This window comes from Gastrolobium bilobum, unplaced genomic scaffold (assembly GCF_033153095.1).
Source record: "Gastrolobium bilobum isolate Gb01-03AN ecotype WA unplaced genomic scaffold, APGP_CSIRO_Gbil_v1 utg21772, whole genome shotgun sequence".
Lineage (NCBI taxonomy): Eukaryota > Viridiplantae > Streptophyta > Magnoliopsida > Fabales > Fabaceae > Gastrolobium > Gastrolobium bilobum.
Genome location: NW_026895577.1, coordinates 1 through 25,758, shown reverse-complemented (window position 1 = coordinate 25,758; position 25,758 = coordinate 1). Strand labels below are relative to the sequence as shown.

Here is a 25,758-nt window from a genome sequence, read left to right as displayed (position 1 = left end):
GTAAGGTGTATACTACATAAGGAGCTTGCCCACAAAATGCAATGGAGAATTTTGAACCCAAACAGCCAAAAGCTTCTTAAATATTTGAATTGATTGCCTATTTATTAAGGGCGCTAAACAAACCAGGGGCCTTTGGCTCGACTCGTGAAGACCTGAGTTTACAGGTCTAAAATTGGTTGTTAGAACCAGGCTTGGACTTGTATAAAAGCTCTTTTAATAAAAAGACCTCAGGCTCCAATTGAAAAGCTCGGTCTTAGAGCCTCTCAGGCTAGCCTAGTATATTAATTTTTATTTTTATTTTATATTTTTTATATTGCTTGTAATAATCCTCTCTTTCTTCTCAATCCATTTCGCCCCATTTTATTGGTTAAACAGACTTTTTGAATGATTTTGTTATATATTATGCCTGTTTGGATATACATTGAATTTATGAATATTTATGTAATTACTAGTGTTGTTAATTGTATACTTTGTTTAGATAAATTTTTGTTGTCTTGTTTTTTTAAACAGGTTAAACCAGACTTTTATTTTCTGTAAATGAGTCAGGCCACAGGTCGATAATTATATTCATAACAGGTAACAAGCTTGGTCAGGCTGTCATATTTAAACACAGACTTAACCTCTTAAGACCAAAGCTCGGCTTGACTCGGCTCGTTAATATCCCTTCTATTTATAAACATAACATATTGAAACATCCTAATAAGAGTTTTTTTTCTAAATGATAAATAACAATAAATAATTTCAAATCGAAAACCCTAATTGCAAAATTAAATTTTTTCATAAATAACAAAATTAACATCTCATCTACGTCAGTCACCTCATGACAGGTTTCATAATTATTATTTTGTTATATTTTATATTTCTCGAATACTCGCTGCTTTCCCTCCTATCTTACGGAAGCTTGTGCATTTAAGCGAATATTTCATGAATTATGTCAATTTAGCACATTCTCTCTGATGGGAAAGGGAGATGAAATTTTCTTGATAACAGGTCTTCGACTTTTCTACCTGTGCAAGCTTACTAAATTGACTTTCCCAGCAAGCTGCAAATGAATAATTTGGACTGCATTATTGCCATGTCTTTTTCTTAATACTAGAAATATTATAAAATGCTTGCTATGTACAGTGGAAGAATTAATGATAAGTATTACTAACGATTTCAATTGTTAAGAAGGGTAAAAAAATTATTTACTGAGAGATCATTATATTTTACTTAATAGATAAAAATATCCTTAATGAAAGTTATACGAACTCAGTGAAAATAAATAACCACTCAATACCAAGCAATATTAATTCTCAAATTTCTTTATATATTTATGTATCTTTTACAAAAATGTAGTTTATTTTTCTTCCTATACCTATGAATTCCATTGGATCCGAAAATGATACATTGGAAGAATCTTTTGAGTTAGCTATCCAGTGAGAACATATAACGACACGATGATAAGCCATAGTCGTTGGCAAAAATATTCTCAACTCTATTAATGTAATAATAATTTCATTTCAAATGTTAGACACTTAGTAAGAATTATATAATAACTGCTAAACAAAAATTAATAGACAATTGTATACAAAAAAAAAAATTAATAGACAATCACAAATTTCTTCATAATATTACATGTCTTTAGCAAAGCTTAGTTATGTAGACTCTAATATCATGTAAAACATTATTTTAATTCAAAAACTTAAATTGTTAGGTGAATGTTACATTAATTGTTGTATAATATACTTTTCTAACAAGAACATTATTTATTCTTGTTAGTAACTTAGTAATAATTAATGTTCATTCAATAACAAGTGATAATTATTTACAAATTTCTTCTTGATTTAATATATCTAAAAAAAAAATTATTGGGTTTAATGCCTCTCACATAAAAGTATTTCTTATTGAGGTTCATATTTCTTTTTTCTCTCTTCTTTTTACATGATCTCACATGGGCCTCACACACTTTTATATGTGTATGTAGAAAATAATTTTATCGCTTACAACATGAGAAACATCAAACCCAACTTTATTTACATATATTAGCCACCAACAAGAAAATAATCATTCAACAAAAAGCAGTAGTCCTTTACAAATTTATTCGTAACTTAATATGTAACTTTATTTACATCTATTAAGCATTAAGTGCAAACGAACAATCATTGATTAATAAGTAATAATAATTTACAAATTTAATTATAAAACCATCTTTTTTTTTCTTTTTCTTTTTTGTAAATTAAAACCATCTTTTCTCTATTATGTGAAATGTAAGTTCTTCTTTTAAATAAATTTTACGTCATTCTTCTTAATAATTTAAATCTGTTATCGTTTATTTTTATTTTTTTGGATATTAATCTGTTATCATTTATTAGTTATTATTCACAATAATTTTTCCTTGTACGTAAAGTAACATCAGACTGTCAACTTGGATATTGATAGAAATACATAAATTGTTTGTTGTAACGATTTCGGTTTTGTTCTTTCGGAAGTAGACATTACCAGTTAAGGAGATTAAAGAAAAGAAATGAAATTGAACTCATTTTTTTATCACTTTTGTTTTATTAACGTAAACATTTTTTTTTCAATTATTTATATGATTTCGATTATTTATATGGCCAAGTGTCAGTGTGGAACTATGACTGACCAACGAACCATCAAATAAAAACGAATCGATTGAATATGATCGACCAATTAGGCTTCCCAACAAGCACCTTAATATAGCATCGTACAGAACTATAGATCAACCCTTAAACATTGCTTCACCATTGTATGAAAATCAATCTTCCCCCAAATTCGTGTTACCCTTCATCAGTGGATGACCCTCAGGTGTCAAATGAGGTTGATCAGATAACCCAACTACCATAAGTGATGTGACCAAGTCTCCAAAAAAGGAAAAAAGAAAAAAACGTATTGTTCATTTGATAGTGGACGATTCAATTGGTATCGTGAGAGAATGGGTCATTGCCTAACAATAACAACTACGTAATATTCACAATATGGTTACCTAAATAAAGATTGTATCACTATCAATGATAGTTGACTCTCAAGTTCAATTTTCTTTTTTTTTCTTTTTTTTTTGTAATTTATGTTCAAATTTTTTAGGTTATGGCAAACGATTAACTAGGAAGAAGCACAAAATAGAGATTGGACTATCCAGCCATTCATGATGCCTCTTCTCTATACTACTTCAACTGGGTTATAGGTTTTTTCCCCCAAAACATACATATTATTCAAGGAAAATATGTTTACGAGACAATTTTATTTTATATACACATAAAAAAGTGAGTGAGATTCATTTTTTTTAGTGGATCCTACTAATTTTTGTGTTATATAGATAAAATTATCTCATGCAACATGAGAAACATATTCTCCATTATTTAATCAGTAATCCTATTGGAACCGCTTACACGTTTACAACTATTCACAACTATAAAGTAGCATGCATTAATGAACTACTTTTTACTGAACATTCTTACGTTCAATTACACACACATCATTATTGTAACCACTTGTGGTTCATATAGTACATAAGTAACATCACGCTTATATATAACTAAGCAGCAGAAAGCTCATTCGATTTTGAGATATTCTCCCTGGCTAACAGCACCTGAATGTGAAATAACTAGTTACGAAGCCACAGCTACAGAACTCCCTCCTTCACTGATTGGCATAAAACTCACCTTTCTCTGCAAATGTTGTTAATCCAAAAAAACAAAAAAAACAAAAAAACTGTTCAGCGGATGCAAATTCTTCTAAGCATGTTGATATGATTTAATACCTACGAACTGTATAGATAATACATGCAATTGTGCATAGAATAATATTATTTCCGCAACCACTCTTTCATAAATAATAATAGCAACTAAGTCTTGTTATTATCCATTCTTTAATAAATTAACTTTAAGTTATACAATATGTATGGAAGAATCATTATGCTGTGAAGAACCAACAAATTGAAAAGGACAGAGCATTTAACTTTTGGATTTCAATATATTGCTGTTGGGCCCTGCAGGGCTAGAGTCTTATTGATGTAGCATAATATGAAATGATTAATGTTCAAACTACTAGGCCATTACCCCCTCTCCTATAGTCTTATAATCAAAACAATTTTGCTTGTTGTCCGCTATATATGAAATATGAATGGAACGGAATTTATCACTCTTGTGTTTTGGAATTGTTAAGATTCCTTAGTAGAAGGTGAGGATTGATATCTATAATATAGAGGATATATGAGTGATTTTTTGATGCTGCAAATTATATATGTCACAGGTTGTAGGCACAATTTACATTGTCAAAATAATGAATCAAGATAAATATTAAATGAATTAATATAATTTTAATAATTAAATCATGTCAAAATTTGTATCATCTATATAATTTTTAGCATCGTAGACTCATCGCCCCTCTTTCTTTACGATGGTAAAAAATTGTCTCAGGAACTTTCATATGAAAAAATTCCTGAAATGATTGCTAATGCTAAAATTTTATTAGGAAAGCTCTTATATATATTAGAGTAAACACCCTTTTTAGTTCCTGACAATATCTACGAAGTCTTTTTCAGTCTCTGGCAATAAAAAAGGACCAAATTGGTCCCTGAAAGTACAAGAAAAGGGCCACTCTACATATTTGGGAGTTGACATAAGGACTAACATGACCCTTTTTTTGTAATTTCATGGATCAATTTGGTCCTTTTTTATTGCCAGGGACTAAAAAGGACTTCGTAGATATTGTCAGGGACTAAAAAGAGTGTTTTCTCTATATATTATACTAGAATCGTTATGCGTGTGGACCGTTTTATAATTAGTAAACGATATGCATTATTAGTAAAACTAATTTTATGTTGCATAAGATAATATATCTCATGTTGTGAAACAAAATTAAAGTGGGTCCCAGTTTGATTTTTTTTTCTTTTTTCTTTTTTAGTGGGTCTCACCTTTATTTTGTTTCACAACATGAGGTACATTATCTTATGCAACATAAGATTAGTTTTACCTATTTCAAATTATCAACACAATTTATATTGTTAAAATAATAAAATAAAATTTTGACTATTTAAAAAGTTACAATCAAACTAAAAAGTAAAGTGAAAGCATGACCACATCAAGATACCCATAAAAAGTTTAGTTTTGAGATATCAAATTCATTACACAATCATATGACAATATGTGTAAGTATTAAACTTTTTTCAGTACTTCAACATTAAACTTTTTCGTGTCTGATACTCTTCTTCAAAAGAATCACTAATTCATAGACAGATAAAAAAAGCTCAGTAACTAAAAGTGATGTACCTTAAAAACAAAAAAACACTTTAATAAAGATCAAACTTAGCACAAAAAACAAGCAACATACATGAACATTATGATCTCTACTTTTAAGAAAGCATACCTCACGTGACTTTGTACCCTTCCAATGCATTTCCCGGTTCAGCACACTAATCTTCTCTCCAATTTTCTCAATTTCATGCTTGCTATCACTGCTACTATTAGCCATGTACATATTCATAATCCTCTCTGCAGCCTCTGCTTCATCTTTGCTTCCATGGATCAGCTTTTCAACTTCTGCTTTTGGAAGCCTCATTTTCAACCTCACTCCACCATTCTGTGACCCTTCCATGTTGCTGCTCTGTGGTTTCATGATTGTAAGATCAGAAGCAGACCTTCGAGACAGAACAAGGCTTTCAAGCCTGTCTTTGGCACTCATGTTAATGCCAGAACGAACCCTTCTTGGAATTGTACTCTCTTTTGGAAGCTCCACAAGAAAATAGAGTCTTTTTGGTTGCAACTCTTTGTGTGCTTCCAAAGGCTTTGCTCTTATCCCATAATGCTTCACTGCCTCAGATTCTAACAAAACAAGACCAGGGTGGTCCTTAAGTACATCACCAACTTTCACTGGTGTCTTCAGCTTGAAGGTTTCCCCATCAATTTTCATTACTTTTGTGGTCTTCTTCGATCCTAAGGTATTTCCCATTACTACTAAGTGACTCAAAAGTGATGATAAACCAGATTTTTGGGTCAGGTTTTTTTTTCACTTTTTGTGACTCACTAATTAAAGAGCAAGAAGCAAAATATAGTCTTTAAAGGAAGATATTAACAACCAAATTCTTGTTGCGGGTAATCCTCACAAACCAACAAGGGTGTAACGTTCACACGGGAAATGGTGGTTGTGAGACAAAGACATTGTTGTATGGGTGGTTGTGGATTTTAGGGGCATTGGTCAATAAAAGATGGCAAAGTTTGAAAACCAGACAAATTTTTGACACAAGCTACCAAAACAGAAAACACTAAACTAAGTTGACAGAAAAGGTACCAAAACCAAATAACACTAAACTAAGAAGCGTTTCGCTTTCCAAAGAACGAAAAAGTAGAACAAGCATAGTTGTTACTGTGTTGTATATCCTATCTGTGAAGTACCGACACTTTAAAATCTCTGACGTTGATACAATAATTCAAAAAAGGTTCAAATGTTACGTTGCGTTGCATTTTGAGTTTCAACTATTAGATTTGTTGGATTATGATTATTATTTTATTGAGTTTAATATAAACATTTGGGATATCTCACGTTTCTTTATAAAATTGATGGGTATTATAAGTTTAACTTTATTTTTTTGTTAAATTATTGAATATTAAATATAATATACACTACATAAATTAAAAAAATTATATAATATCAAAACGTATCCTAACGTATCAAAATTTAACATTTTTAAAATTAACGTGTCGGAATATTGTGTCGTGTAGTATTCCGTGTAATGTGTCAGACATAGTATGTTGTTATTGTTTTTTCAACAACCATGTTTTTAATCTTCAACTTGAGGCCCCAATTGCTAGATTTTTAAATGTTAAGTGTTGGGTTTGGTTTTCTGATCTCTTCAACGATGTGACAAACGATAATCACGGCGGGGATTCAAGGATTTTTGAATGGTAGGACATTTCTTGCATGTGATGTGAAATCGATTTTGACTTTTGCTTGTAGGTATATGTGAAATGGACGTGTGACATGAAATTATGTGACACAATTTCCTTTGTTTATAAATAATTAAACCGTTTTTGATTTAGAATTTAAGATTTATAATTCACGAGATTGTTATGAATCAATTCCATATGTGTGAAAAATAAAATTTCTCCATCGAAGAGTTGTTTTTTTGTGAGTAGTGGAAAAGAGATTTAAGTTCAAGTCAAACCCTCAATATTCACTTAGTTCAAAAAAAAGTGAACGTGGAATTTTTTGGGAAAGGGTAACATTTTTCAAAGTGAATAAAGGTGAGACTAATAGCGAAGAAAATTGATAAACAAATGGTTTAAAGTTTGATTAGAAGCTAAAGTTCAAAACTGGAGTCCAAATTGATAGTCGGCTCATCAAATTGGAAAAAATATTGGACACGGTGAAATTTTCACTTTATTTCTAAAAGTTACTTCTACTTCCATGTTTGGCTGTTGTTCCCCACGACATCCATAAACAACAGAAAATAAAGAATAAAACAATATACCTAAGAGTTGTTGATCCAGTAATAATCCATCTAGATTTAAAGATTTGATTGTTCCTAAAAATCGCAGCTCCTTAAGAGAATAAAGAGATTCAAACTCAAAATTCCATTAATCGGATAAGATTTCAAAAATCTGTTGATATATATATATATATATATATATATATATATATATATATATATATATATATATATATATGAGGTAGAATCTTTTGACATAAGTAATTTGAAATTTGACACTTCATCCGAGAGTCGTTGATAAAAAAAGATCAATGGTGTCACATGCTTACAAATCAGAGTCGTTGATCTTTTTTGATCTAATGGCTGTCAGATGAGGTGTCAAAGGATCCTACCTCTCTATATATATATATAGGATCTTTTGATACCAGTGTCAAATTTCAAATTTGACACCTCAAAAAAGGTCAACGACTCTGATTTGTAAACATGTGACACCATTGATCTTTTTTGTTCTAACAACTCTCAGATGAAGTGTCAAATTTTAAATTTAACACTGGTGTCAAAGGATCTTATCTCATATATATATATATATATATATATATATATATATATATATATATATATATATATATATATATGAGCAAAGTTATAGTTACAACCTTTTTTTTACAACCTCTTACAACCATATCCTATCACCGTTGATTTCCGCCAATCAACGGTTATCATTTTAGCAAATTAAACTCATTAATTAATTATTAATTCACAATAAATGATAACCGTTGATTGACGGAAATCAACGGTGATAAGATATGGTTGTAAGAGGTTGTAAAAAAAAAGTTGTAAGAAAAAAGGTTGTAAGTATAACCTTCCTCTATATATATATGGTAAAATTATTTCTGCAGCTGCTTTACGTACAGCAACGACAGGTGTATGGTTATAATTCCCAATGTTTAATGCTTTTATCTTTTGTATGGTTATGATTTTCCGCATTTAATACTTTCAAGTATATATATGGCAAGTATTTGATTGTTGTACGTACAACAGCTGCAGAAATATAAATCCCTATATATATATATATATATATATATATATTAATTATACCATCTCACCTTTATATTGTGACAATTTACATTGGATTTAGGGAAAAATATTTCTGCATTTATTGCAGATAAGTTATCTGCATTTATTCTCAAAACAACGTCGTTTTGATATTGAAATCTTAAAAAATTATAAATATAAAGACTATTATAATCCTGAAATAAATTAAAATTACAAAAACATCATGATTTAGACTCCAAAACGACGTCGTATTGGACTTACTGCAGATAACTTATCTGCAGTAAATGCAGAAAAAGCAAACCCTTGGATTTATATAAGAATGTTTTATGTTTTAGAAAGAAATATACACACTTCTCCATCTATTTTTTTCTATATACCAATTTTAATTATTTTTTTGAGTCAAATCGGTTCTTCGTAGTTTTCACAAGTTTCATTTCTTTGAATTGGTTAAGGGATTAATCCCAAGTCAAAACTTAATCACAATTAAAAATTTACACCCTTAAAAATATATTTGATATGAATCAAGCTCAGATTTTAGTCTATATACACGACAACCAAATTCCACGTTACGTGCTTAATTTGTTGGGTTGTTGGGTTTTAATGGTGTCAGCACATCGTAGTCAATCCGTAATCATGGCACTAGCTTAACTATGAGGAGGAAGAATAAGGTGTTTTTCTAGTTAGAAGAATCAAATTTAATTATTGAATACTGTACGAATTATCAAAATTAAGAGTTTGTTAATGAGTTTTTTATTATAAGTATTAAGAAAATATTACTCTCCTTTTATATAAGATATGTTTTCTCACTTCGATTTTCGTATCCCACTTTTTTTTTTCTTTTTTCTTGTAATGGTGGAACCCACTTATTTTCTCTCTATAACATAAGATAACTATCTTATGTTAAATGAGACTAATAAAACCCTAATCATTATATAAAATTTAATAACAAAAATTTAATTCTTTCGTTCTCACAAAATAATGGCAATCATTAGCAGTTCACGTCTGCATTCAAACAATATATATTAATTAGCATAAATGTGACATTATAAAAATTTGGCTACGTCAATGTCATGTTACAATTTTCCATTTACGATTGAATAATTGGTTACCCAAAATGTGGGCTCGTAGAAATTTTTTACTCTCATTAAATGTGATTTTTCATTTTTAATCTTATTCTTAGACCAAAAAAAAAAGTTTTTAAACACATCCCCGGAGAATGGTCATCGAAATAGTTCGAGTCAAGTATCGGATTGGCCATGCATCGAATTCGGTCAAACTCGGCAAAATTCGGTGACCCAATCGAGTCATGCACTTTTATATATAAAAAAAAATCAAAAACCAAAATTATATCATTTTGTTAGAAAACAAATATAAAACTCATTTTAAAATTTTTTATAATTTTATTTGCTAGTAATATACTCTTCTACAATATTATTAAACCCGGCCCCGTAAGTATATGTAAATATATAATTTATATTAAAAAACTATAAATATACTTAAATACCTGGAAAAAAAATATCAATTTCAGATATTTTAATATAAAAAATAATAAATTACACATCATTCTCCAACAAAAGAGTAATTAAACATATAATATTTGTGATACAGATGTTTCAAGTTCAATAAATGACATCTCTAACTATAAATCAAATCAAAATTCTCTGCATATTGCATAATCAAGATAATAATAGTGTTGTAGGTACATAATCTATGTAAGTTAATAAGCTACAAATCACTCAAATATTTCAAAAGAAAACAAATCATTTGTGTTTGAGAGTGAAAAAAGGAAGACATCAATTGATGAGAACAATTTAGATTTTTTTTTAACAAATCGGGTCGGGTCACCAGTTGAACCGACCAAGTCACCGATTTTTACGAAAATCGTCCAGGTCGCACCGGGTCACACCGGTTCTGTAACATGACCAGTCCAATATGAAAACCGGATCGATTACATGACTGGTTCATCGGTTTACGGGTCGACCCGACCGAGTCGATCTGATTTTTATAGCATTGCTCTTCTACAATAACCCCTAATTTTAGCTTCCAATACTGAAGCAATTTGTGGAACAATAAATTAAGAGAATGTGACATATATCATTTCAATATAGATGAATTTGAAAAATATGAGTTCACAACATCTGACCTTTTGAATATCATTGAGAAGTATGCTTATGAGAATTTTGAGTTGCAATTTAAATTGATATAGTAATAACATGCATTTTTATTTATTTGTGTTTTATGAACTTGTAAAAATGTGATTGAGTAATGTTTGAGCTTATTTAATGAACCTTATTAATTCATTTTAGATATGAAGAATATAATTAAATTTATATTTATATATATATATATATATATATATATATATATATATTTATATATATATCCTAGTCAACTGATCTGACCAGTGACCCAGTACTCCAATCGAGTAACGAGTTTAATAACACTTCTTATAAGTACCGAGTTATAATTTTGAACATGATATGTACGTTTATATTCATGTCAATCAAAATGTGAATTGGAAGAAATGTGTCATGTTGTTAGGGCTAATCGTATTCGTGTCATGTCGTTAAAATTAAATAATTATATAAATACATATGTATATATCCAAATCACTTGTATCAATTTTATTTATTAATTTGAGGTTATTTAAGTAATTTTTTATTTAAAAATAAAATTAATGGATTATTTATGTCATATCGACCCCTATAATAAACAAGTTACGTTCTTACCTATAGTTTTGACACAAATAATTATTTGTGTCATACTTTTTGAACGTATTTATATTTGTGTAGATCCAAATATGATTCATCAACCCGAATTACAAGTGTGGTTAAAGTATATATAATTTTGTACAACTTACCACAAAAGATGTTTACCATTTTTACAACCACTTTAATCATCGTTGATTTATGTCAATCTAATGGTTATAATTTATTAAGAATTAATAATTAATTAATAAGTACAATCTAATAATTTTCAATAAAATATAACCGTTAGATTGACAGAAATCAACGATGATTAAGTTGGTTATAAGGGTGGTAAACTTTTTTGGTGGTAAATATATCCTTTTCCATATAATTTTAGTCTTTATACATGATTTTTATTTTTAATTGGTCTACACGTGACATTAATTTTTTTTTTTTTTGGTACATGACATTAATTTTTAATTTGGTACTTATGCAAAACAAGATTAGGGAGGAAACAAAAGATTAGATGTGGATTAGGAGAATTTACAATTATTTTGCATATTGATAACAGGAGAAATTGGATTCTCTCTTGCATAACAAACACGAACCCCAATGAGCATGTATTAACCTCTTTATAGCATGTATTCGGTGGGTTTTGAATTTTGAAATGCAGTAATCCTTGGTGGCACTTCTTTCATCACCATTAAAACAACACTTGTCTTTATAAATAAATAAAAAACTAAACAAACCAACACTAATCTTAATTACATCAGCAATCTTAATATTTCCTTATGATATAAGTTACAGTACCTATGATATGGCTGGATTTGAGCCTTTTCATTCTCAATAGTAGTTGCAACTCTTAAATTAAATTCATTACTCTTTGAACATATCAAATCATGAAATCTAACACAGTCGATACTAGGCCAATAACTCTTCGCTAGAATTTAAATTATGATTTAACCATATAAGTTGTCGATTTTCATTATACATATAGGATGAACACGTCACACGCTTATCATGTCTATAAAGAATGCATTTATCTTGGTTCGTCGAGATGTGAGTTCGGGTTTCGACTTTGGGATCCAATCAATAAGAAGATAGTGAGAAGGCGAGATGTGATCTTTCATGAAGATGAGAACATTCATGACATCTCGAAGCCCAAAGTCAGGGTTACTGTCAGACGTGAATAACCCATCCCTCATGTCCGAGCTGAAGTAGGGGGAGAAAATGAAGAAAATGAAGAAAATGATAACCAGCAACATGCTGATGATGACCAAGATACTGAGGTCCGAGTTGATGATGAGATACGGGATGAGAATGATGAACCGGGTACTCAAGCTGAAGAACAGCCAAGATATCTAACTCGAGAAAAAAGACCCTCTACAAGATACTCATCTGATGAATACACCGTTGTTGCTGAAGACGGTGAGCCTCAGAGTTATGATGAGGCTGTGATGAGCTTAGAGAAAGAAGAGTGGAAAAAGGCAATGCAAGACGAGATGAAGTCTCTGCATGAGAATCAGACTTATGAGCTGACCGAGTTGCCAGAAGGAAGACGAGCTCTAAAAAAAAATGGGTCTATAAGATTAAGAATGAAGAGAACGGGCAGAAGCCGAGATACAAAGCCCGGATTGTAGTGAAAGGCTGCAATCAGAAGAAAGGAGTAGACTTTGAGGAGATTTTTTCTCCTGTGGTGAAAATGACCTCGGTCCGAACCATGTTAGCCATGGCGGCTTTGATGGACCTCGAGGTAGAACAAATGGACGTGCAGACGACATTTCTTCACGGTGATTTAGAAGAAGAGATATATATGGAGCAACCTGAGGGGTTTCGAGTTCCAGACCAAGAAGACTTGGTATGTCGGTTGAAGAAGAGCCTATATGGCTTAAAGCAAGCACCTCGACAGTGGAATAAGAAGTTTGAATCATTCATGACAGATCACAAGTTTGAGAAGACAGAAGCCGACCACTGCGTATTTGTGAAGAGGTATGAGGCCGGAGATTTTTTGAATTTGTTGTTATATGTTGACGACATGCTTATTGTAGGGAAAGACAAATTGAGGATAGCCGCTCTGAAAAAGGCGTTGAGCTCGTCCTACGCAATGAAGGACCTCGGCTCTGCAAAGCAGATTCTCGGAATCAAGATTATCCGAGATAGACAAAAGAAGCTACTGTGGCCGAGTCAAGATAAGTATATTGAGAAGATTCTGAAGAGATTCAGCATGGACAAAGCCAAAACAGTGATCACCCCCCTAGCCGGACACATAAAGCTGAACCAGAAGCAATGTCCGAGATCTGATGAAGACAAAGATGAGATGCTGAAGGTCCCGTACCAATCCGTCGTCGGAAGCTTGATGTATGCAATGGTTTGCACTAGACCCGACTTGGCATATGTTGTTGGAATGGTAAGCCGGTATCTGTCAAACCCTGGCAAAGAGCACTGGGAAGCAGTGAAGTGGATCTTCAAGTACCTTCGAGATACGACCAACTTATGCCTCCGATTTGGAGAAAGCAAAGCCGAGTTGCAAGGCTACTCGGATTCTCATTTAGGGGGAGATTCCGACTCGAGGAAATCGACGACGGGATACATGATGAGATTTGCCGGAGGAGCTGTCTCTTGGCAATCAAGACTTCAGAAGTGTGTTGCACTATCGACAATCGAGGCTGAGTACATTGCCGCTACTGAGGCAAGCAAAGAGATGTTGTGGATGAAGAAGTTCCTCATGGAACTCGGCCATGATCAAGACAAGTACGAGCTGGGTTGTGACAATCAAAGCGCAATCCATCTTGCGAAGAATTCAACCTATCACTCCCGCACTAAGCACATTGATGTGAGGTATCACTGGATCCGAGATGTGGTGGAAGGTGGAGAGCTCGAACTCGTCAAGGTGCACACTGACCAAAATTGGTCCGACATGATGACAAAGTCGGTTCCAGCAAAAAAATTTGAAGACTGCTGTGAAGGAGCCGGGTTGATGCTGAAGCCGACGCATTGAAGTCGGAGGGAGAGATTTGTTGGGCTTCCTCCTTCAATGCTAAGCCCAAGCCCATTGAGGGATTTCCCAAAAACCCTAAACCTTAAACCCTAAATTCCACATCCTCTATATATTCATTAGTTGAGGGTGGAGGCTAGGTTAGAGATTGAGAGAGAAAAAATTGAGAGAAAATTATTTGAGAGATTTGAGCAAAGCTTTATGCTTTGTATTTGAGAGATCTCTAGAGAGAGTTTGAGTGAAACATCTCTAGGGTATTTTGATTATCACCATTGTTGGAGAGGTTGAGTTAACCACCACATTGGTGATTCTGATTATTTGTAACCATTATTTTCATAGTGGATTTTTGATCTGGACTAGGTCCCATGGGTTTTTACTTCTTCATCGAAGAAGGTTTTCCCACGTTAAAATTGCTTGTGTTCTCTCTCTCTCTCCTTCTCCTCTCTCTCTTATTTGTGTTTTTGATTTTCCGCTGCGCCGACTTGGTGAAATTCAGGCCGAGGTATTGCCGAGATCCGAGATCAGGATCTTGCTGTCTGACTTCCGCAAAAGGCTTTAGAAGCCGAGTTTGAGGGAATCGAGTTCCCAACAGATGGTGGCTGTGATAATGGTAGTGGTGCAAAGTAATTGAGAGAGACAAATATTTCTCATTTTGTCTCAAGGAACAAAACAAAACAGAAATTTTTTTGGTTCTTTTTTCTGTTTCCTAGCACAAAAATTAAATCAGTTCATCCAGGGAACAAAAAAATAAGTCGATTTTATCAAACGAGTTTTCTATCTATTTCTATTCTCGGGAATAGAAATGAAAAAAAAAACTGATTTCGAGAAGATTGTCATGCACACCCTTAGTATTTTGGGTTTAATTTTTTTGAATGTATGACAAACAATTGAGAATTAATCATTTATACACATACACATGGGGAGCTTCAACTTTCACAAATGTAAGAATGTCTTATATTCAATTTAGTCATTGATTTTGTTTAAATCTAAAGCTTTAATTTATTAATCACGTGAGTGGGTCAATATTACAACCATGCAAACCATCAAGACGATAATCAAATAATCAACTCGAATCTTGAAGTACTTTTTTTTGTTTTAGTACAAATCTTGAAATACTTTATTAATGCCATTTATGCAAAACACTAAATTGATATTCCCATCATTAATTATCCTTTGTCATAAAGGAACATTGGAGGAAGGCACATGAATAATTTTATTATATGGGTTTTTTTATATCTCTTTCAGCCCAATTTGAACTTTTGGCCCAGTAAAATGCAAAGGCAACAGAGGACCCTAATATAAGAATACTGCACCCAATGAATTTTGCAATATTCAACCTTGTAGTCACCCCTCTAACACAATACATTCGAACCAGAGGCGGAATTAGGGGGCTACGGCCCCCCTAAAATTTAAAGGAAATTCTTTTTATATAGGTAAAATGGCATTTTGGTAAATTATGAGATTATTTGTTTTAAAAGTTATAAACTGTGTGAGTAAAATCCTTTTAAGGGTTTTATTTTTCTCATGTTGTAGGAGAGAAGTTATCTTATATTGTGAGATAAATTAAATGAGATTCACCAATTTAAAAAAATAAAATAAAAAGCACGTTTTTTTACGTGAATGTAACCTATAGTAAAATCTCAGGTAACATAAAAGTATAATTTTCTTTTTTTGTAAAGGCTTTACTTGTCATCTTCATTCTGCAAACCGAAACGGAGTTGCCCCTGCTTCTCCTTGTAGGGTGTGTTTGATACCAGACTTTTTTTTAGTTTTCTTGGAAAGCATCACGGGGAGAATAACAATACCATGTTTGGTATAAAAAACATTAAACTTTTCCAGATAATTTTTTTTCCGGAAAATAGTTTGTGTGTGTGATTTTATGTACTGTTAGTATCATTGGAATACTATAGATTAGATAGAATTTATTCTCTACTACATTCCAGTAATAATTATTTCTCAGACAAACAAAAATTTCTCCTCTGTCAACTGTCTCCTAAAAGCCGGCAAAAGAACCGTACTAAGAACTTTTTGTGAAAGATTTTTCAACCAAAAGCATGTTTGATAAGTTTTGCCGGACTAGTGCAGTCAAACACGTCAAAAGGAATGACGAAACCAGTCCTGTCACGTATTGTTACGGGACAACTGGTCCACGTCAGAATTTGCAAGCAATCCCGTAGAAGGAGCTGACGACACCCAATCCCGTCAGAAACATTGACGACACTTTAACTCCACGTCAGCCAATCCCGTCACACTCAATAACAGAACTAGTGAAATAAAACAAAATGAATCCCGTCAATGTATTTGACGTATCTAATTATATTCATTATGTTCACACCACCTGCACATTGTGTATCATTAAGTTTCTAAAATATTATATAATATCATCCATGTTAAATCAACACAAGATGTACCCACCCTAAAAATTTAAAAACAAAACTTTATCGTATTATGTACTTTTAAATTTTGTATTTTATGTATTTATACAAGAGATTTTGACACAATTTTATTTGTATGTATTTATATATATTTTATATTTTAATTAAAATTCACATTTTATTATTAATTGTATTTTATGTATTTATATAAGAAATTTTGACACAACTTATGCTTATATCATGAGAACAAACAAAATTAAATATATTAAATATACATTTTATGAATTTTAATTATCATTTCATTTATGTTTTTATTTTATTTTATTTTAATAATAAAAAAAATATTTTAAATTTTTACTATGTAAATACATAAAATACAATTAGATATATAAAATGTGCCTATCAATGTAGAAAACAAGTTAAATCCAACACCATGTTATTTAAATCCAACCATACTATGCAGGTCTATCATTGAACAATATGCATTTACTTAGATACCGTCAATTACATTGACGGAATTCATTTTAAAATATTTTTTTATTTTTAAAATAAAATAAAAAAATGAAATGATAATTAAAATTCATAAAATTTATATTTAATATATTTTAATTTTATTTGTCCTGGTGATATAAGCATAAGTTGTGTCAAAATTTCTTATATAAATACATAAAATACAAAATTTAAAAGAACATAATACGATAAAGTTTTGTTTTTAAATTTTTAGGGTGGGTACATCTTGTGTTGATTTAACATGGATGATATTATATAATATTTTAGAAACTTAATGATACACAATGTGCAGGTGGTGTGAACATAATGAATATAATTAGATACGTCAAATACATTGACGGGATTCATTTTGTTTTATTTCACTAGTTCTGTTATTGAGTGTGACGGGATTGGCTGACGTGGAGTTAAAGTGTCGTCAATGTTTCTGACGGGATTGGGTGTCGTCAGCTCCTTCTACGGGATTGCTTACAAATTCCGACGTGGACCAGTTGTCCCATAATAATACGTGACAGGACTGGTCGTCATTCCTTTTGACGTGTTTGACTGCACTAGTCCGGCAAAACTTATCAAACATGCTTTTGGTTGAAAAATCTTTCACAAAAAGTTCTTAGTACGGTTCTTTTGCCCCTAAAAGCCACTTTTATTGTTTTCTCCGAAACTCTTTGCACATGCTTCTTCTGCTGGGGACGCTGACAATATCTTGGTGGGCGAGGACGCTTCTTCTTCAAAGCCACTCCTTGTTCTCTTCACGAGGTGATTTCTTTTTTTCGTTTTCACTGTTTGTTCCAGTTAACAAAAAAAAAATAGAATGGATTGCAGAACTGGTTATCTCCAACTAAAAATATTAAATTTTGTTTGCTTATTTAGTGAACCAGCTGGCAGTGGTCGTTTTGAATTTAATACATTTGTTATCGAAGGATTTAGAAATTGAAAAAAAAGTTAATAAGTCTGAAAGTACTTTTATTTATGATTTAATATTTTTTATTTTCACTCCCTTTCGTTAAAATTCTTGGCTCCAGCACTACTTCGAACCAATAAGGCCAAGGCCACGGGAAAACAAGAATAAAGTGGAAATTGAAATGAGGTTGGCCAGAATATCAAGGCTTGTGAAAAACGCAACAATCACATACGAAGTGGAACATAGACAACAATATATAGCCATCAACATGAGTGAAAAATCCTGCTACATATTGTTTTCATGTTTTTTACCAGACCCTATCATAGAAGTATCACCATTTTCTTCATCTAACTTCAGCTGAGTCTTGATCTCTGGTTCCTTCTCCTCGTTTTGTGCCTTTGCCATGTCATAAGATGCATGTAATCCTACAAACAGGTAATACACTAACAGAATTGCAGTCCACACACCAAATCTTTTAAATGAAGCGATATCTAATGATCCAAGAAGGAAAACATTGATGGCAATCGATGCTGATGGCAAGAATGGCACTAGTGGCACACCCCAAATCTTTGGCTTCTTCGCAAGTGGAACCAAAAGCCAAATCCCAACCGTTCCCACAATCCAAAGAGGCACAAATATAGTATAACCAACCCAATTTGAACTTTTGGCCCAGTAAACTGCAGAGGCAACAGAGGACCCTAGTATAAGAATAATGCACACGATGAATTTTGCAATATTCAACCTTGTAGTCACCCCTCTAACACAATACCTTCGAACCAATAAGGCCAAGGCCACAAGGGAAAACAAGAATAAAGTGGAAATTGAAAGGAGGTTAGCAAGAATATCAAGGCTTGTGAAAAATGCAACAATTGCGGTGGCAACAGACATAACAACCGTGGCATTAATAGGTGTCCCAGTTTTTTCATTTACTCTTGCAAGCCATGGAGGCAACAAATGAGTTCTAGCAATGTGTGTAAGATACCTTGCTTGACCCACTGCTCCAACAAGGAGAACACTAGTCATTCCTTTTAATGCTCCAAATGCTACAATGTACTTAGCCCAACTCATCCCAACAGCTTCAAATGCTACTGAGAAAGCAGCATTTTCATCAACCTCGGTATATTTTTGCATTAGGCAAAGTGTCATTGATAACAAGCAATATAAAAGTGTAGTAATTGCCATTGAGCCTACAAGACCAATAGGAATGTCTCTTCCAGGGTTCTTTGTCTCCTCTGCCATTGTTGAAACTGCATCAAATCCAACATAAGCAAAGAATAACACTGCAGCAGATTGGAAGATCCCACGGGCACCAAAAGGAACAAAATCAGAGAAGTTTCTGGTATTTGCTTTGGTTAGGCCAGCAACAATGATGAATAGGAGGACAAGAAAATGAACTATTGAGGTAATGTAGTTGATGTTGGGTTTGCTCTTTTACTAAAGCCCAAATGGGTTATTAGTATGAGAAGAGCCCAAGGAACCTAGAGCCCAATGAGCTAGGGTTTCTTGGAACCCATATAAATAGTACCTCTTAAGTCATCAGCCTCCTAGGTCTTTTTTGTGAGAAAGAGGCAAGATCAGAATCTAATCAGTGCCCACACACTTCCCCTTCCTCCTCGAGAGATAGTTTGGAAGATCTGCCACAGTCCAGCTTCAAGGAGGTTGTTCGTGCTGCGGCGCTGAGGTGAGCTGTTCGTGAAGAGAAATCCTACAAGGGTAGATTCTACACGAGACCTGCGCACCGAGAGGTAATTGTGAAACAAGGATGATTCAGTAAGCATACCAATGTACTAGGTCCTAAACTGTTTCCGCATAAATCTAAGATATCCTTCAATTGGTATCAGAGCCTTGGCTGTACATTGGTATGTGAATCTAGTTTCACTATTCATGTAATTAGTTTTGCTTCTTGAAATGTGGCACCTAGGGTTCTAGGATTATGGTATGAATCTAGCATGTGTATTTTATAATTCATTTTCATAAAAGTTTAAATTTTAATCGGTAAAAATGCTTTAATCCATGGTTAGGATCTCTCGTGTATTTCTCGATTTGTAACAAGGAGGCTAATCCCATATGATTAGGTTTCCTCCTTGCTGTTTTTGTTTATTTTTGGAATTTCTGTGTATTTTTCCAATATTTTGTAAAAGTTCAAGATCGAGAAACCGCGAGTAAGATGCGCAGTCAGTACTGTCGGAGACTTTTCGAGGTCTTCCCGATCTCGGAATGAGGCGATCTATATATGGTTGGAAAGAGGACGGAAAGACGAACGCAACGGTGGATGGATCGCCTCCATCGGAGGCTTCACGCTCCTCCACGCGCTTGCACAAGCGGCTGAGAGTGGCCGCCACTCTCCGGCAAAGAATGGGAGAGTGAGGGAGCGTCCAGCCACCTTTTTGGGTGGTTCCGGTGGCGGTGCACTCGTCTCTACGTGGTGATCCTTCCCCTGGAGTTTCAGCGTGATTTGACTTCGGGTGACGGCGCGACAGACCTGACGGCTAGGGTTCCTCTTTCGCGTCCTAGGGTTTCTCGCCAAAGGATTGGGTCTTTGGGCTTTTGGGCCCATGAAACCCTAAAGGGGCTTGAGACAGATACTATGGGCTAGGCGAAAGTCGAATTCCAAAGTTGTATTATTTAATTTAATTTAATTTAATTTTGTTTAGAATAGGAAGGCCATGGATTAAAGTAATTATGATTTATTATTTAATGCTTTTATTGATTGGTATAAATTATATGATTGATAACATGCTTTATTGCGATAACATGCCATATAGAATAGGTGGTGCCATATTGTTGCATAACTTGTATGATTGCATGAGCATAATAGCTATTATGTCTTCAGCGACTAGTATGATAGTTATTATGGGATTATTTTGATTTTAAATCATCCTAAGAAATTAATTAATAATTATTATGATTTTTATTAAAAATCTAGATTAATAATTGAATTAATTAATTTTGGATAATTAACATCAAGACAAATAATCGTTATGGAAATTATTTTGATTTCAAATTATCCTCATAAATGATAATTATTATGATTGTTGCAATCTAGATTAATAATTAAGTCAGCTATTTGGATGATTTAAATCTAGAAAAATAATTAGAGAAAATTTCCTAAGAGTATTATTTTATTTTGCGAGTAATTTGTGGGTTTTCTGAAATGGTCATGGAATAACACACGCTGCATACAACATTCATGTATCATGATTGTTTGGAGCACACGCTGACGTAAAGTGACCGGATTTCAGGACCTTAATGCTTTCAAAATTATGTTAAGCTTAGTGCACGTTTATCGGCGCTATTACTTATATAGTTTTTGAAATCAAACAAAGAATACTCTCAATTAAATAATTCTTGGAAATTAGAAAATGTTGCTTATGTTGAATGGAAGGAGATTTAAATTAAGAGATTAATTTAACCTTCAAGCGCATTATAGGACCATTAATAAAATAATCATGTGAAGTCCCATCGAATAAGCATGATTGGATTTTATTAGATTGGACTTAAATATCTATGGGAGGAGATTTAAATTAAGAAATTAATTTAACCTCCAGGCGCATTGTGGGCCTATCAATAAAATAATCATGTGAGGCCCCAACGGATTAGCATGATTGGATTTTATTGGGCCTTAATAATTTCAAAATTTTAATAAAGTATTGTACGACCCATCGTCGATAATACTAAGTTATTAAAGATAATTTTGAAATTAAACAATGAATTCGACTGGGCTTATGAAAATTCTCAAACAAAAATGTTGAATGGGTGAAGGTTTTAAAAATTTATTAATTTTAAAACCTATGGGCTCCATTTGTGGGTTTATTAGTGAAATGGTTATCGCTGAAGCCCCATCGGATAAGGATAATCAGATTTCACTAGATTAAATCTTAATAATTTCAAAATTTTAGTAAAGTATTGTACGGCCCATCGTCGGCAATGCTTAGACACTAAGGATAATTTTGAAATTAAACAGTGGTTAATTACGTTCAACTTTGGTAAAATTGTTAACCCTCCCATCGAGGCTCTGGCAATGGCACTGAAGGCCCAAATAACAATTTTGGTTTTTACAAGTGACTTGCCCATCGTAAGCCTTGTAAAGATAAACTGAAAGATTGTTAACAATAAACAAGAGTAGTTATGAGAATCTACTTGCACTTCGTTTGTTTATTGCGTTATTTGTTTGTAATTGTGTGCTTTATATGTTTTTCAGAAAATATCTTAGAAATGATTTTGAGTCGAAAACCTCTAGATGGTACCAACTATGAATAAGTGAAAAACAAATCTTTGATATTGTTCTAAAACATGGAAGCTAAAATTTGTCCTGACAATGTGAGGGCCATAGCAACCTGCAGAGAATGCGTCTAAGGAAGCTAAGATGCATTTCTCAGATTGGGAAAGGGCAGAAATGGTAGTTCGCTGCTATATTATTGTCAGTCTTTCCAAATACTTGCAGAAGAAGTGTACATGATTAAGAGTGGAGTAAAAATGCTTCAGACTCTTAATGACATGTTTGCTGCGTCTAGCAGCTCTGCTAGACAGAATGCAGTCGGTGCAGGTTTTGCTAAGAGTCTTGTTAAATCCAAAGGGAAACCCAATGGTGGTAACAAGAACAAAATGACTTGGTTATCAGTTGTCAAACTAGTTGCTATGAAGAAGCTGCAAGGTAAGTTCTTCAAGTGCAGACTGAAGGGATACTGAAAGAAAAATTGCCCAGAGGTGATGAAAAGAACCTGACATGGGCATATCAAGGCCTGATCAGTGAATGAATTATTGATTCAGGAATCACTGATTATGTTTGTTACTCTTTGTAGTAGTTCAAACATGGCATACCTGTCAGCAATGGACATAGATATTTTAAGCTTGAAAATGGGAACTTTTGTCTGCATTTGCAGTAGGACAAGTTATTTATAAGACTATGGTTTTGGGTGACTGTTTATTTGTTCCAGATTTCAAGAGAAATTCAATTTTTGTTAGTTGTTTTGGTTAAAACATGGGTTGACAATGCAATTGATTCCTCAGTTACATTTCGAAGTTCATCTTCGTCTTGTTTGTTCTGGTACATTGTTTAAATAGTCTTTATTACCTATGTCCTATAACCTTTTTAAATTTGTTATGTTGAATGGAAATGATGATAAACAAGGATTTTCACCAAAGAAATAAAAGTTTCAAATGAAACATAACTTTGGCCTTTGTGATTGAGTCACATTATCTCAAGTAGAAAATATGTTTTAGTTAAAAGAGGGACTGGAAGTTCAATAATCTTTTAACTAACAGCTACATGTTAGTACTATTTGGAAGGTAAAGTGGCCTAGCAATCCTACAAGGGCCAATAAGGTTTGCGCAACTATTCAACTGGAACTGGTATATACTAAAGTATGTGGACCACTTAGTGTTCAGACCAGAAGAGGTGATGAGTACTTCATTATATGAATGTTTACTCTGGATTTGGACAGATGAACCAAGTGCGCTATAAGTCTAAAGCTTTTGGAAATTTCCAAGAGGTTTAGTCTGAGGCAGAAAAGCATGTAGGTGTTCAAATCAAAAACACTTTGGTCTGACTAAAGTGTTGGCTACCTGTCTGGTAGGTTCAGGCGTTACCTGATTTAAGAGGGGATAGTTTTTGTAACTGTCAACTCTAAGAACGCATTAGTTGAATAAAGTTGCAGTATGCAAAAATCAAACATTTTTAGACTTGGTGAAGATCATGTTCAGTTATTCATCTTTGCTAATGTTGTTCAAGGGAGATGCCTAAGAGAAGGAAATCTATCTTCTTAACTTGGTTCCGTCAAAGTTTGTTGTAAAGACACCTAAAGAATTATGGATGTTTTACCTATAAATACACAAGGTCTAGTGCAGTGCATTTCGTAGTGGGAGAGAACCTTGTTAACTCTCAAGTTGTCTCTTGTTGAGTGATATTGATCCTACTAGTTACGATAATGCACTAGAAGATGTTGTTGATCAAGTGTTGCTCAAGCTATGAACAATGAGATGAAATACTTGTATTTCAACTCCGTTCGGTCCTGAGTAGAGACACAAGAGGGGTAAAACTCACAAGGTGCATGTGGACATAAAAGGCAAAGAGAGGATGGACAGGAAGGTGAAAACCTTCAAAGCTAGCTTGGAGGCAATTTTTGCCAGACGCCATGCTTGAGTCTATCCAGATTCTCTTAGTTGCTATAAGTCTCAATTATGAGATTTCATTTTGGGAGTTGGATGTCAGGATATCTACATACAACAACCAAAAGGGTTTATAGCAAATGAGTAGGAACACACGGTATGCAAGTTGTGAAAGTCAATTTCATAGACTTAAGCAAGCATCCAGGTCTTGAAACATCAGTTTTGATCAGGTTATCAAAATTTTGATTTTGAGAGAACCTTGATGAATGATGTGTATTTGTATGTAAAGGATACAATGGAAGACAGTAGCTTTTCTGGGGGTCTCACGTAGATGATATGCTCCTTATTAGAAACAATGTGGAGGTAAAATCAAGCAAAAAGAGTTGGCTAAGTTAGTGTTTTGGTATGGAAGTACTGGGGAAGCCAATTATATTCTTGGTATAGTCCTTTATGAGGCCGGAAGAATAAGTTGTTGGCATCACCTCAGGCTACTTACATTGACAAAACCCAAAATTCAACATGAGAATTCTACGAGAAGAATTATAATTCTCAGATGTGGAATTCATCTTCCTAAGGAGTGACCAAAGACTTCTAAGAAGGAAGAATGCATGAGCAAGATATCTTATGCTTTGGCAAAGGTAGACTAATGCATATCATGTTGGGCGTTAAACCAGACATTTGTCACGCAGTGGGAGTAGTGAGATAGTACCATTTTGAACCTAGATGAATACTAGATTATTGTTAAGCATGTACTCAAGTATCTTTGGAGAACGAGAGATTATATGCTGGTATATTCTAGTGGGAGTCTTGAAAAGCTGAGTTTTCAAAAAAATCAGTTATTTCAAGTGGATATTGACTCAAGAAAATCAACCTCGAGCTATGAAGTTTTTCACTAAACTCAGATAGCATTAGAGGTGGATCTTGCAGACCCACTTACTAAGAGTTGCCTGAATTTGTGCTCGAGAGGCATATTACTTCTTTGGGTCTTGGGAGTTGCAGTTTGCATTAAGCAAGTGGAAGTTATAGACTTACATTGCACTCTTGGAATAAGACGATGAAACAATAAAATCATTTTCTGAATTTCATAAATGGTTTTATTTATTTATTTTGCGCACTATTTACAAACGTAAAGGTCCGGATCAAATTGTGGAGTATATGATCATATGGATACGTTCATGGAGGACATGATCATAGGATCTCACAATTGATGAATGGAGTCACAACCGTTAAATAAAGTTGGGCACTTTATTGAGGCTGCAATATTTTATGAAATGATTTTGTCCGAATCATTGTAAAAAATTGGTTTTAATTAACATTCACATTGAAAGGATCAAGTAGAGATTTGATTAAGGTTGTTTTTCTGTCATAAGGTATCAAATCAAGTTAACTATAGTTATGTGATTGCTCTTAATCCTGAGTTTATTATAAATAGGTAATCAAATAGTTTTCATTCTTTGATTTACCAACGGGTGAGGTTGGATCTATTGACGGCCAATAACTGGTATTTTGGGAGTGAGATTATTTGATTATCAGTATGAGATAAACAACATGGAATTTGTAGGATATGTCCCTTTGATATGTTTTGGTACTTGGATATTAAAGACACTGGCCAGTGCATGTAATCCATTAGAGAAACTATCATAGTCAAGGGAATAAATAATTGATTGAGTTAAAACTGTCAATCAATTATAGACATTGTACAA

At 33.1% G+C, this 25,758-nt stretch overlaps 2 protein-coding genes across 2 annotated transcripts; both read right to left on the bottom strand.

The window, feature by feature from the left end:
- Nucleotides 1-3,499: 3,499 nt before the first annotated feature.
- On the bottom strand, nucleotides 3,500-5,996 carry LOC133317589 (uncharacterized protein At1g66480-like). Its single transcript, XM_061519449.1, has 2 exons — nucleotides 5,368-5,996; nucleotides 3,500-3,668 (listed from the first exon to the last, which is right to left on the bottom strand). Exons 1-2 carry the CDS (start codon nucleotides 5,947-5,949, stop codon nucleotides 3,609-3,611), a joined length of 642 nt encoding a protein of 213 aa, XP_061375433.1. The 5' UTR covers nucleotides 5,950-5,996; the 3' UTR covers nucleotides 3,500-3,608.
- Nucleotides 5,997-18,232: 12,236 nt separating this feature from the next.
- Nucleotides 18,233-19,375, bottom strand: LOC133317517 (cationic amino acid transporter 1-like; the record flags this gene model as incomplete). The annotated part of the gene is made up of 1 exon (XM_061519388.1): nucleotides 18,233-19,375. A coding segment is annotated over one exon (1,143 nt), but the record flags the coding sequence as incomplete, so codon positions are not given.
- Between the last annotated feature and the right edge of the window lie 6,383 nt (nucleotides 19,376-25,758).

Coding starts and splice junctions, on each gene's coding strand:
- LOC133317589 (XM_061519449.1), bottom strand. CDS start 5,949: ATGGGAAATACCTTAGGATCGAAGAAGACCACAAAAGTAATGAAAATT. Junction 3,669..5,367: donor AGGGTACAAAGTCACGTGAG/GTATGCTTTCTT, acceptor CAACATTTGCAG/AGAAAGGTGAGTTTTATGCC.